At 47.2% G+C, this 13,383-nt stretch overlaps 2 protein-coding genes across 12 annotated transcripts in view; one reads left to right on the forward strand and one right to left on the reverse strand.

Moving 5' to 3' along the window:
• Positions 1-7,470, forward strand: part of LOC115100035 (target of EGR1 protein 1-like) — a 27,259-nt gene extending 19,789 nt beyond the window's left edge. For all 8 annotated transcript variants that reach the window (XM_029618176.1, XM_029618177.1, XM_029618180.1 and 5 more), the window contains 4 exons: positions 649-807; positions 2,039-2,298; positions 5,206-5,374; positions 5,778-7,470. In XM_029618176.1, the coding sequence (XP_029474036.1) occupies positions 649-807; positions 2,039-2,298; positions 5,206-5,374; positions 5,778-6,470 (1,281 nt within the window). In that variant the 3' untranslated portion in view covers positions 6,471-7,470. The remainder of the gene's footprint in view (positions 1-648; positions 808-2,038; positions 2,299-5,205; positions 5,375-5,777) is intronic.
• The window catches only part of LOC115100034 (dual specificity testis-specific protein kinase 2-like), a 122,455-nt gene continuing 116,331 nt past the window's right edge, over positions 7,260-13,383 (reverse strand). For all 4 annotated transcript variants that reach the window (XM_029618172.1, XM_029618171.1, XM_029618174.1 and 1 more), the window contains one exon: positions 7,260-9,964. In XM_029618172.1, the coding sequence (XP_029474032.1) occupies positions 9,045-9,964 (920 nt within the window). In that variant the 3' untranslated portion in view covers positions 7,260-9,044. The remainder of the gene's footprint in view (positions 9,965-13,383) is intronic.

The following is a 13,383-nucleotide window of genomic DNA, read 5'->3' on the forward strand; positions in this document are numbered from 1 at the left end:
TGCATGAGGGAAGTGCTACTATTGGTCAGATACAGGGAACCTAGGATGGCTGGTTTGGTATCGCCCACTAACACACTGGAGCACTGCTTGCACTCTAAATCAATAGTATCCACACACGTGCAAGAAAAGAGTGAGATCCTGGGATCTCACTCTTTTTTTCTTGGTCTCGCCCACACCATTTGTTGGGACATTTCTTGCACTGGATGAAGGCTACACCATTGCTGGCCTCGCGTTAATTGATCCATGTACTTGGCTGGATTTGTGTTTGCAGGTCTTGCAGCTTTTCTTGTGATGGGATAGGTAGTTCGGTGAATGTTTGTCATCTGTAATGACACAGGTTGAAAATGCTTGATGTCTTTGAGTGGTTATAAGTAGTAATCAGGGGGTTCTTGATTCATTTTTTCGCTTTGTATTGAAGCAGCTTTTCTCTAGGTATTTATGGCATGTTCCATGCCTCCTTGCTGCATGTAAGTGTTACAGAGAGGTGAGTCATCCATTCTTTATAATAAACTGTGAGAGTGATTATTGTACACACAGGTGTAGAGAAGCCTTTCCTTTAGATGTGTGGTTTATTGAAGTCCTGTACTTCATGTGTATGGTATGATACAGCTGTAAGTATTAATGGCATTAAACTTTGCTCCGCTGCAGGCTGAGCACACATATCTCTCCCAGATCTACAACCTGACCCTGCTGTGCATGGAGGAATACATCATCGAGCCTCAGTCTGTGCAGTTCTTAGTGCAGCACGGCTTCGACTTCAACAAGCAGTATTCTCAGGGTATTCCCTATCACAAGGGCAATGACAAGGTGAGCTCTGTGCGCACACCTCTTCATAAGCAGTATTCTCAGGGTATTCCCTATCACAAGGGCAATGACAAGGTGAGCTCTGTGCGCACACCTCTTCATAAGCAGTATTCTCAGGGTATTCCCTATCAAGGGCAATGACAAGGTGAGCTCTGTGCGCACACCTCTTCATAAGCAGTATTCTCAGGGTATTCCCTATCAAGGGCAATGACAAGGTGAGCTCTGTGCGCACACCTCTTCATAAGCAGTATTCTCAGGGTATTCCCTATCAAGGGCAATGACAAGGTGAGCTCTGTGCGCACACCTCTTCATAAGCAGTATTCTCAGGGTATTCCCTATCAAGGGCAATGACAAGGTGAGCTCTGTGCGCACACCTCTTCATAAGCAGTTTTCACAGGGTATTCCCTATCACAAGGTGAGCTCTGTGCGCACACACCTCTTCATAAGCAGTTTTCACAGGGTATTCCCTATCACAAGGTGAGCTCTGTGCGCACACACCTCTTCATAAGCAGTTTTCACAGGGTCTCCCCTACCACATAGTAACAAGGTGAGCTTTGTGCACCCATATATAAATTCTCTCCACAAGGGATACTCAGGATCCCCAAATGCAAGGGCTAAAAGCTGAGCTTTCTGTGCACACAAGTATCTGTGCACACAAGTATACACACATCCTTTGTACAAGATTTTCTCTAAGAAGGGCAATAAGTTAGAGAGTTGTTGAAGGAAGGAAGGCGAGCTTCTGCTTCTCTGCCAGCTATCGCTGGAGATTAATCAGGGGAATAAACATTATGTATTTATAGTTGGCTCCTTCCTGACTTCCAGTGTACCATTCACCTCAGAATCTCTGGCCTAGCACTGTACCCTTGGACGTTACTGCATCATTTTTGTAAGAGGTCAGCACACAATGTTTTGAAACAGAGAGAGTTTCATGGATATCATCAATGTACATGAGAAATTGGCATATACTGGGTTATCAGTGTATACAAACTTCATGCATATTCCTTGTAGATAGCCTGGAAATCTGATTGGCCTATAGGGGGTTATTAGTACACATTTAGGAAAACTTTGGCCTAGTGTTAGATGACGTACAAGTGCTGTAAATTAGCTTGAGAAAAGACTATTGTCACTGCCATTTCTCTCTCTCTCCTCTGCCACATTAGCCTCATTCACCACTGATCTTTCTGAGTGTTTGGTTCTTCTTATATCATGACCCTTATGTTACTTGGTCTCTCAGGGTGATGAAAGCCGTGGCCAGAGTGTGCGGGGCTTCTTCCTAGAGATTCTCCGTGCTCAGAAGCCTCTGATTCTTCATAATGGGCTGATTGACCTAGCATTCTTGTACCAGTGCTTCTACGCACACCTGCCAGACAACCTGGGTACCTTCACGGCTGACCTCTTCGAAATGTTCCCTGCTGGGATTTATGACACCAAGTATGCCTCAGAGTTTGAGACCCGTTTTGTGGCCTCGTATCTGGAGTATGCCTACAAGAAATGGTAAGGATCAGGTCAGGCTCTTGCCAGAATCCTGAGTACTGAAGCAGCACTTTTGATGCTCCTTTTGTCATCATTTGTTTAGTTATGGGAAATGGGCATGGGCTACACTCAAAAGCTGTGATTATACAATTAAACCAGTAGCTGAATCTCTGTGGCAGGCTGCAAGTACAATAATGACTAGATATCCTAATACAAATGCAGCTGTCTGGCCAGCCATGTGGGGGACAGAGGAGGCCAAATGTTAGAGCAGTGGCCTTGGTGGTAGTGATTAGACATGGAAAGGGAGGAGGGCTGGGAGTGAACTAAACCCAGGTTCCCTGTACCTACCCGGATCATTCCAGACTCCTGGGTTTATGCATCCATACCAGCAGATGGAGAAAGAGAAAGTTTAGCTGACACTGTTTTATAATCCCTAGTGCACCTGCATTTCCTCAGGATTTCTCTGTCTCCTGCAGATAGAAAATCCGCCATGACATTCTCGTTGCCCCATTAAGTCACACTCTTCTAGATCCGGGCAAATGGGAACGGTCAGAGTCGGCGATGCAGCTCATTCGCGAGAAGTGGGATTGTCCACCTGTAGATTTGATGGTGTCTCGCCACAATGCAAAACTGCTACAATTTTTCAGATGCAGACGAGACTACGGAGCCGAGGGAGTCAATGCTCTAGTGATTCCTTGGCCTCAGAGTTCTACTTTACGTGTTTCCTCCATGGCTTCCGGTGGGCAAGATTTTGTGCAGAATAGAGACACACCTGGGGAGTAGCCACGTCTCCCGTGGTTTGCAGAACTTAACTTGGCTGTGGACGGTCCAATATGGTTCAGTCACCTCACTCATCTGCTCCCGCAAGGTCCCATATTTTTCAATTAGGCAGATTGCTTCTATCTAGCAGCTTGGCTTTTGAGAGGCGATGTTTAAGGTACCTAGAGCCGGTTATTACTACCATTCTGCATGCAAGGTGCACATCTCCCATGTTGTCTTATGTCCGAGCCTGGAAGGCTTTTGAGGCTTGGGGTGTGGCCAAAGGTGATGTTGCTGCATTGCAGGCTTTGGTGTCCCAGATTTTATCCTTCCTGCAAGATGGCTTGGCCTTTAACTCTCTCAGAGTTCAGGTAGCAGCTCTGACCTCATAGCAAGGGATGATTGACGAAAGATCTTTCTCTCATCCTGATGCTGTAGGGTTTCTTTGAGGCGTCAAGAATTTACATCCTCGCTACGGAAGGTCTGCCCATCTTGGAATCTTAATCTGGTCCTTTGAGCTTTGTGTGAACCACCTTTTGGGCCTCTTTGTAAGGAGACTCTTAAGGATTTGACCTTGAAGGTTGTTTTCCTGGTAGCCATTTGTTCGGTGGGGATAATATCAGAGTTGCAGGCTTTATCTTGTAAGGGACCCGGTTCCTACACATTTCGGATTTGGAGGTGTCCTTCCGGACGGTTCCATCTTTCCTTCCCTAGGTGGTCTTGGCTTTTCATGTTAATCAGACAGCCGAACTTCCAGCTTTTCCCAATTTGGAGGCTGCTTCTCAGGTGAGGGAACTCAGGCGTTTGGAGGGCCTTACTGAGATATCTGGAGGTGACCAATGTCTTTTGGAGATCTGATCACCTATGTTTTGTGGAGTGGCGCAAAGAAAGGGCTCCAGGCTTCCAATGCTACCATTGCGAGGTGGCTCAAGGAGGGTATTGGGTCAGCCTATATTCTTAAGGGCCTCCAGCTGCTGGATGGTTTACGTCTCATTCTACTTGATAGCAAGCGGCCTTGTGGGCGTGTGGCAACTTGGTGTTGCCACACGAGATTTGTTGGATGACTACATGGAAGTCACTGCATACTTTTTAGAGTCGTCATTGCCTAGATGTCTGGAATCCGGAAACCCATTCCTCCGGTGAGAGTGTTTTGCAAGTGGGACTCTCCAGGTCCCACCCCGCGTAAGGGGCTTTGGTACATCCCAGGAGTCTGGACTGATCCTGGTACGTACAGGGAAAGGAAAATTGGTTCTTACCTGCTAATTTTCGTTCCTGTAGTACCACAGATCAGGCCAGAGCCCGCCTGCTTGATGGAGGTGGAGAGTCTTCTGCTCCGCTGTGCTCTTCTTGTTATGCAGATTTTTCTTCAGAGCTTTAACAAATGTTTTCAAGATTTTGTAAGTGAGTTTTTGTGCTGGGTACATATCAATACTGAGGAACTGCAGGTGGCACCAGTGCTTATCAAGCAGTCTTAGTTAAACTTTCTCAGTCTCCATCTGCTGGCATGGATACATAAACCCAGGAGTGATCTGTGGTACTACAGGAATGAAAATTGGCAGGTAAGAACCAATTTTCCTATCCTGTATGTTTTTGAGAGTGGAGTAGTGGAAGGGTAGAGGTTTCTTTTCTCTATTCATCATAGTTTTTATCTTGGTAGCTTCTAGGCATAGAGCTTGTATCTATCCTTCTATTGTTTGTCATAACATTACTGAGGAACCCTGTCTTCCTTCCAGCTAATAGAGTTAATCTACCCTTCTTAGCAGTGTGGCTGGATGGCTTTGCTGTTTTTCTGCTGTCATCTGTACTTGTTTACTGTCTAAACAGACTTGAGGAAGGTTTCAAAGTAGGGTAGTTGTGGAGGAAATGGGAGGCTTATTCCTGTGCATACATTAGCTGTCAGTTTTCTCCAGTTGTGGTTTAGTCATAGTAGGGGTGGGTATAGTGCACAGAGGTGAAATATTTGTGTGTATAAGATAGGGGTTGGAGCAGACATGAGCATGGCCATACACGTGTGTAACCCTCTCCCTGTGCCCTAGCGTAGCCAGGTGCTACCACATGCTCCTTACAAAGTGGGGAATTACTACTCGCCCTGAGCTCAGAATGCTGCTTATAAATATGATGAGCTGAGTATCATTTCCAGAGAAAGATGGGATTTCTGTTCTGTTTCAGCAAACGGGAGAACTGTAAGCGGATGGATGGTGACGGCACCTACTTATCAGTCGAGTTCTGTAACTACCCTGCCAGCATGTCTGCATATATCGATTACCGCTACTGCTCTCTGCCTCCTGCAAGTAGGAAGCCTGAGGCAGGAGTGGTGGTCGTGTGTGAGACCTTCTCGGTAAGGAGGGGGGGAGGGCTTCTGGCCATGTGAGGGTTGCTTGGGTGGTAGGAAGGGAGGGTGGTGTGGGTGGTGGTCGTGTGTGAGACCTTCTCGGTAAGGAAGCGGGGGAGGGCTTCTGGCCATGTGAGGGTTGCTTGGGTGGTAGGAAGGGAGGGTGGCTGGTGGTAGGGGGGGGGGGAGGGCTTCTGGCCATGTGAGGGTTGCTTGTGTGGTAGGAAGGGAGGGTGGCTGTGGCTGGTGGTAGTGGGGGAGGGCTTCTGGCCATGTGAGGGTTGCTTGGGTGGTAGGAAGGGAGGGTGGCTGGTGGTAGCGGGGGAGGGCTTCTGGCCATGTGAGGGTTGCTTGGGTGGTAGGAAGGGAGGGTGGCTGACGCTGATGAGTCACTTCTTTGCTTTTGAAGGCCTATGGCTGGTGCCCATATGGGCTGAACTGTGCTCAGTCTCACAACATCGACCTGATCATTGATGAAGACGAAAAAGGGGAAAAGCGGAAAAAACGGCGAAACAGGAGGAAGCGGAAGCAGAACGTTGAAACAGCACCACCTGAGTTCATGGAGCAAGATGGGAGCCCCCCGCAGAAGCAAACCTGTACGCTCTCAAGCTGTGAGCCCAAAGACTGCTCTCTCCCTCTGAGCCCCGAGCACAAGCCAAGCAATAGCACCAGCAGTGACATAGAGGGAGAATGTGACCCCAGTCTGGAGCAGGGGGGAGCGTCTGAGCACATGCAGGAGGAAGCAGCGGCAGAGCTGCTGGGAATGGAAGTGACTACAGCCATGACAGTTAGGGCCCAGGACCAAGCTCCTACTGTTCCCACAGGAGAAGAGGGTGAGGAGAGGACAAAGAGAGGACAGGGGGAGGGGGGCATTCATCGAGCTGGCTTTGATGCATTCATGACTGGCTATATTATGGCATATGTCTGTATGGTGAAGAAAGGGGCAACCAAGATGGTAGAAACAGGGCCCTGGCTGCCAGACTGTCACAATAAGGTCTACTTAAGTGGGAAAGCAGTGCCACTGCAGATTGTGAAAAGCATGTTCTCCAAGTCCTCTAGGGCCCATAGTCAGAAGCTAAAGCTGGTGCAGGGCCCAGCCTAGGGTGGGAACTGGAGAACATGTGCAATGTTAATCTGTAACAGCCCTCAGGGAGGGCTCTAACTTCTTATTCTTTATCTTTAAAAAGGCACTGCAAGTGCATCCTGGAGGAGAGGGGCGCTCGCAGGACATCTCTCATGACTTGGCCTAAGAGTTGTTTGTATATATTTTTTTCATGCAGGAGATCCTAAAAACACAAATGGCCAAGCACAGGGTAGAGCATCCCTGCACTAAAGGACCAGTTGTGTCTCTAATATAGTTTAATGGTATTGATGGTAAGGAACTGTAATAAAAGGACTAGAAAAGTTTAGTGTTATGTCAGGTAATTGTGGGTCTGGATTCATCAGCATGACCTTGTCCTTAGTCCTGACAAGTGTGGTTTGATGTTGCACTGAAGACAGACAGGCACCCCTTGGCCCCAGCAGGCTGGGGCTGGCACTTACTCTACACCTACCTCTATTTTCCCTTTGGAAAGGGAGCTCCCTGTTCAGTTGCAACTGGAAGCACCAGCTGCTCTAGCATTATTCCTCTCTCCCCTCCTCTTTGCTTAAACAAAACTTACACGTAACCACTCATCACTCCTACACCACTATGAAAACTGAACTAAAGGACAACCGAGTGTGTGTCTGCTGCTGCAGTTATATCAGCTTTACACTAAACAAAGCTACTCCAAGAGGATGAAGGGTGAAAATATATTGTTTAGCTGCATAGCTTATCCTAATATTTATTTAAGGGTGGGTGTGAGAGGAAAGCACTTCATTTCTCTAGCTGAATAAGAGAAAAGGCCCAGAGTAGCAGCAAACCATCAGCTTACTTTAATGTGAAGAAGCAGAAAACCATTTACAACAGATTGACAGCAACAGACTTCTTTGGTTCTTCACTAGTGCTATAATACTCTACCCCATGTGAGTTTAAAACCAAGAACCATTTTTCCACACTCAAATATACCAAATCCTATGCAATGGAAAGAGGTATACAGCCATGATATTTTATAATCACACATCAGTGTCCCTGTACTTAAGCAAACTTTAATTATATTAGCTATTTACAAATATGGATATAAAACTCCATCAGTACAAAAAATAGAACATCTTGCAAAGTGTCTTCAATGGATTTTAGCCCCTGCCAGCTTACTGCTTGCATAGAAATGTAGGGACAGACAGTACAAGCAGCAGGGCTGCATGGGGCACATAATTTAAGTGTCTGTACAGACCAACATGGTTAATAGAAAGTTTATCCTACACTTTACAACTGGAGAAAGGCATGAAATAAGTTTAACAGCAGCTTTGGGAATCCATGGTTTAAAAAAAAAAAAGTGGTCCTTGGTGGAACTCTCCTTACGTTTAAAACAACAACTGGGTGCAAACATTGATTCTAACCTAAAAGTAGATAAATTACACTCTTTACAAAAAAAAAAAGGTTCCTGGAAGCAGCAACCAGCCTCAAACCATGGTAGCCCAGATCCAAAGTTAGAAAGGCTCCCTGACCCAGACTATCCTTTTGTACTCCGCAAACATTAAGCCTTGCTGACAGCTTAAAGAGGGGAGGACGGGTTTCATCAGGTCAGCCTCTGCAATGGTAGGAGCAGGAAGGGGTAACCCGTGATTACAAGAGAGTTGGTGTTGCAGGAAGCAGTAGAAGGGAATCCTAGTAAAGTGCACGCAGCAGCAGCAGCAGCGTGTAAAAATCATTCACTTTCCCATGCTTGGAGAGCAGCTGCTGCAGCTCTGCCTACAGGGTGACTGCACAAATGAGAAGTCAATGGCAGAGGGGAAATTAAACTACCACTCTCCTCCAGTTACAACAAAATGGGATATGGCGCCTCTGCTGGACTTAAACCTGTCACTAACTGGCTCTCCCAGCAGCAAAACACATTTCTCAATAGCTGATATCCACTGAATCCCAGGCAAAGAAGCTGAAGCTGACTAAATACTATTTTGGACCATCTATGACCAAAAAGCAACCTTAAATATTTAAGTTAATGACTGTTCTTGATCAGGCACCAGCTCTTGTCAACACTTTCCATTTACTGCCCTCCACAATCCTTGGCACAGCCTAAGCCAGGCCTGCACTTAAGATACGTTCAATAACCATTAAATCCCTCTAGCTGCTGACCCTTCACTCTGGGGTTCACACCTCCCATCCAACACCGATAGGAATGCTAGTGGGACCCAACCACAGGAGCCTGGGTAGGGCTACTAACATCCGGCTCATGGCACAAGTAGAAAAATGGAATACAAGGAGGTAGGGCCAGCATCTGGCTAAACAAAAACCCATGGAGTAACTGCGCTGGGGACTATTCCCCACTTTTCAAGGGCTCAAGCAGTCTGCTTCCTACTTGAACATTATCAGGTTAAATCTGAGCCTTTGCTTCCAATAGCACAGCAGCCATAGAGAGAAAACATGATGCTCTCCATTTTACCACACGACGTACCAGGCTCCATCAAGAAAGCCCACGTGTATGTAAGATATGGCTGCCCTCCGAGAAGGGAAAAGGTAAACTTACGATTATTGCCCTGTGCAGCTGGATTTTAAGGCACTAAGAGGTCCTGCCTAGGACTCCTTCCCTTGTCCCAGTCACCTGCTTACCGAAGTCAAGTTATAGGGGCAGAAGACCGAGTCACTGCCCTGCCTGTTCAGTGTCTCACATGACAAGAACACCGGGGAGGCTGTGACAATGCTTGCACTGGCCAGAGAGCTCCTCTGCAGCTCTTCTTCCACTTCCATGTCCTCGGATGAGGTGCAGCTCAAGAAAACCCCTGAGGAGGCCCCCGAGCTGCGAGCTGACACTTCTTGGGCATTAACAGACACCCCTTCAGCTGGAGAGCGCTCTGGGCAAAGCCCATTCTCCACCTTCGTGGCAGGGCTGTCGAAACAGTCCATGTCCTCCTCAATCCAGGAAGGAGACTTGGGCCTGGCCGAGCTGAGACGGTAGGGTGGGATCTCAGCAACACTGTACTTGAGGCTGCACAGAAGTTTCTGCTCCACCTCCACTCCCAGCTGTGCAGGGTTGACCTTTGCTACTTTTTCTTCCAGGGTGGCAAACGGGACATGGTCTTTGTGCAAGAGCTCTGGGGAGACTGGGAGGGAGCGATAGCGCCTGCCAGGGAGGAAAGAAGAGTCCTGCCAGTCTGAGCTGTAGAGCTGCCCATGGTGTGCAGCCTGGCAGGACACCATGCAGTCTCCTGCCTCTGGGGAGTGCAGGTCAAACACAAGGGAGATGACAGATTTGCTCGGCATGTCAAAGAACTTCACTTTGCCACCTTTCAGATCCTCCCTGGCATTGAAGGGATTCACCTTGCGGGTTGCTCCTTTGTTGGGAGTGTAGTAGGGGTCCAGCACATTGATCTTGCGGCCAGGTTTGCGGGAGAAAATGTCAGACTGGCTGCGAGACAACCATATGTTCCGACGGGGGCGGGGGGACTTGGGAGGGATCTTCTCATCTTGGAGTCCACGTGAACTCAGACGCTTCACTCCTTGCCCCTTTTCATTCAGCCCTAAGGGAAGGAGAAGAAAAAGCACAAACATTTATTTATTTGGAATTTTTATATACAGACATTCTCGATACAAATATCAAATCAGGTCGGTTTCCATAGAACAAAACTGTCGCGGTTAAGGCGTTACATTAAACAGAGTTTCTGAACATAAGAACATAAATATTAAATAGACAACAATAACTTGTCAAATTTAGGATTAAGCAACCTCTGGACAACACTGCAAAGTACTCTCCTGTCTCCCTCTCAGGCAAGATGTAACTAGCCCTGTCATGAAAACACTAGAAATTGCCCAGTACTCGACAAGAACAGTATTTGCTGAAGTACTCCAACATATTACAAGGCTCTGTGGTGGGTAAACTTGCTCTGCAGTGCCCAGATGATGAACTTTTCAGTCTCTGTATCTCACACAAGGATTGAATTGCACAGTCTGGGTAAACAAATAAGCATGGGAGTATCTTGCTTGCTGCGGCGGTTTCTACCCCGAACAAATTTAAGCCCATTACTTCACATGGAAAGCATATCCAGTGCAGCTCACTGCTTAAATGGCAGGAGAATGAAGAAAAGATGATTTATATTCAGACAACAACCAAAAAGGCATTGATCTGAGCAGTATGAGTATACAAACCAGGGTAACTTGCTCGATACGATGGTTACTACCCTCAAACATTAAGCCTTATACTTCACTTTGATACAGCTCCAAAACTGCTCTCTGCATCAATGGCAGGGGTGGAAGGAAATTAGAATCAAAAAGTTACCAATAAAGGCCCTGAACTCAGTGGTCGGAGTAACAGATAAGTATGAGAAAATAAGTGTGAAAGCTTGCTGGGCAGACTGGAAGGGCCTATTTGTCTTCTGCCGTCATTTCTATGTTCTATTATTTAACTCCACACATAAGAGCTAAGAGAGGAAAAAGCACAGCTACTTACCTGTAATGGTGTTCTCTGAAGAGAGATGTCATATGGCCATGCTTGGCACTGAAGGGACAGACTCAGAGCTTTCTAGAAAGCCCTAAATAAAGGCTTTTACTGCTCACAAGTACTTTCTATGCTGTTGCAGGCCTACAGCACCCCTCTGTTTCATAAAAGAGCTTTGAATGAGAGGCGGGAGGGGTAAGCAACATTGTTCACGGAATCACACAAGTGAGATTCTTTCACTAAGGGCTATTGCAAAAGAAAAAACCATCACCACCTGCCAACACGGGAAGGAATGCTTTTGGTGAGTTTAAACCCCCTTTTCTGTTCATACCCAGATCAGTTCAGATGAGTGGGTTTTGCATCCCTACCAGCAGACGGAGGCAGAGAAAAGCTCAAAGGGCACCCTCTCATAACCTGGTATGCCACCTGCATCCCTTCAGTATAGAGATTATCCAAGCAGAACAGTAATAACAAATCAAGCAAAATTCAACATTAAAAATAGAAGTACAGAATTGAACAGGAAAGCAACCTGTAGTCTTCTTCCTTAGCCTTCTGCAATAAAACTGAATATGAGCGTGGACTCTTCTAGAAGCCTCCTCGGGCAGGCGTCTGGACTGATTCGTGGTACTACAGGAACGAAAATTAGCAGGCAAGAACCAATTTTCTTTTCCCTGTACGTACCCAGATCAGTCCAGACTGTGGGATGTATCAAAGCTTCCCTAGACAGGGTAGGACGTTGATAGTCCCGCACGAAGAACCCACTGCCAAAATTGCTGACATCTGGAGCCTGAACATCCAAGCGATAGTGACGAGCAAATGTATGAAGCATTTTCCAGGTAACCACTCTATAAATTTCTTGTGGGGAAACCAACTGACATTCAGCCCAAGAAGCCGCCTGCGAGTGAATGGAATGGGCTTTCAAACGCTCAGGAACGGGTCGCCCTCTACAAATGTAAGCAGACGAAATAGCCTCTTTCAACCATCGGGCAATCGTTGGCTTAGAAGCTTTCTGACCCTTCTTGGGACCGCTCCACGAGACAAACAAATGATCTGAAACTTTGAAAGGATATGTGACCTCCAAATAGCATAAAAGAGAGTCTAACATCCAAACGACGAAGCTCTCTCGTGTGCAGGACATTGGACGATAAATTTGGAAAAGCCGGGAGCTCCACTGTGACTTAAATGAAAGGCTGAGACCACCTTTAGCAAAAAGGAAGGAACAGTACGAAGAGAGACTCCCGAATTAGAAATTCTCAAAAAAGGTTCCCTGCAAGAGAGGGCCTGCAGTTCTGAGATTCTGCGAGCCGAACAGATAGCCACCAAAATACTGTTTTTTAACATGAGGTCCTTTAACGTGGCCTTAAGGGGTTCAAAAGGCGGATCACACAAGACTAAGCACCAAATTAAGGCTCCAGGACGGACACGCGGATTCAAATGCCTCACTCCCCTGAGGAAACGCACCACATCCGGATGCGATGCTACTGAGCTGCCAACAAGAGAACCTAAGGCTGCCATTTGTACATGGAGGAAATTAGAAGACAAGCCTTTGGATAAGCAGTTTTGCAAAAACGCCAAAATATGAACAATCAAAGCCTGCCTGGGAAGAATGCCTTGTTCACGACACCATGTCTCGAAGACTCTCCATACCCTGACATATGACAGAGAGGTAGATGTTTTTCTGGCTTGTAGTAGAATAGTAATTACTTCCTCCGAAATCTCCCCTCCTTTCAAAAGTCAAGTGGCTAGACAAAAGCGATCTGCCTGGTCGAAAAATATAGGGCCTTGACGAAGCAGATTTGGAAGATAGAGCCTCAGGGGCACGTCCACCGCCAGATTGACCAGATCCGCAAACCATGTATGTCGGGGCCACTCTGGAGCAACTAGGATCCCGCTTTCTGGATGAATTTCTATCCTGCGCAGAACTTTGCCCACCAGAGGCCAGGGAGGGAACACATACAGGAGAACTGTGGTTGGCCAGGGAAGCACCAGCACATCGACTCCTTCTGCAGCTGAAGAAGTGAGGGGCCTTGGCATTGTCTCGCGTCATCAAGTCCATGTGGGGTAACCACCATCTGCGAGAAATAAGATCCATTGCTTAGTTGGAAAGTTCCCACTCCCCTGGATCTATGCGCTTCCGACTCAGGAAATCTGCCTGTATGTTGTCTGTTCCGGCAATGTGAGATGCCGCAAGTAGAGCAAGATGTTTTTCCACCCACATCATGAGTTGCTCTACTTCTTTGGCTACAGCTTGACTCCTGGTGCCGCCTTGATGGTTGATGTAAGCTACCGTCGTCGTATTGTCGGACAGAACTTGGACCGAATGATTGCATAACAAGGGGAGGAAGTGCCGCAGAGCTAACCAAACTGCCTTGGTCTCCAGGCGATCGATCAACCAGCTCGACTCCTCTTCAGACCAGCGGCCCTGGACTGAGTGAGACTGACAGACCGCTCCCCAGCCAGAGAGACTGGCATCTGTGGTCACTACTATCCAATTCGGGACTTCGA

The sequence above is a fragment of the Rhinatrema bivittatum genome, chromosome 10 (assembly GCF_901001135.1).
Source record: "Rhinatrema bivittatum chromosome 10, aRhiBiv1.1, whole genome shotgun sequence".
Taxonomy (NCBI): domain Eukaryota; kingdom Metazoa; phylum Chordata; class Amphibia; order Gymnophiona; family Rhinatrematidae; genus Rhinatrema; species Rhinatrema bivittatum.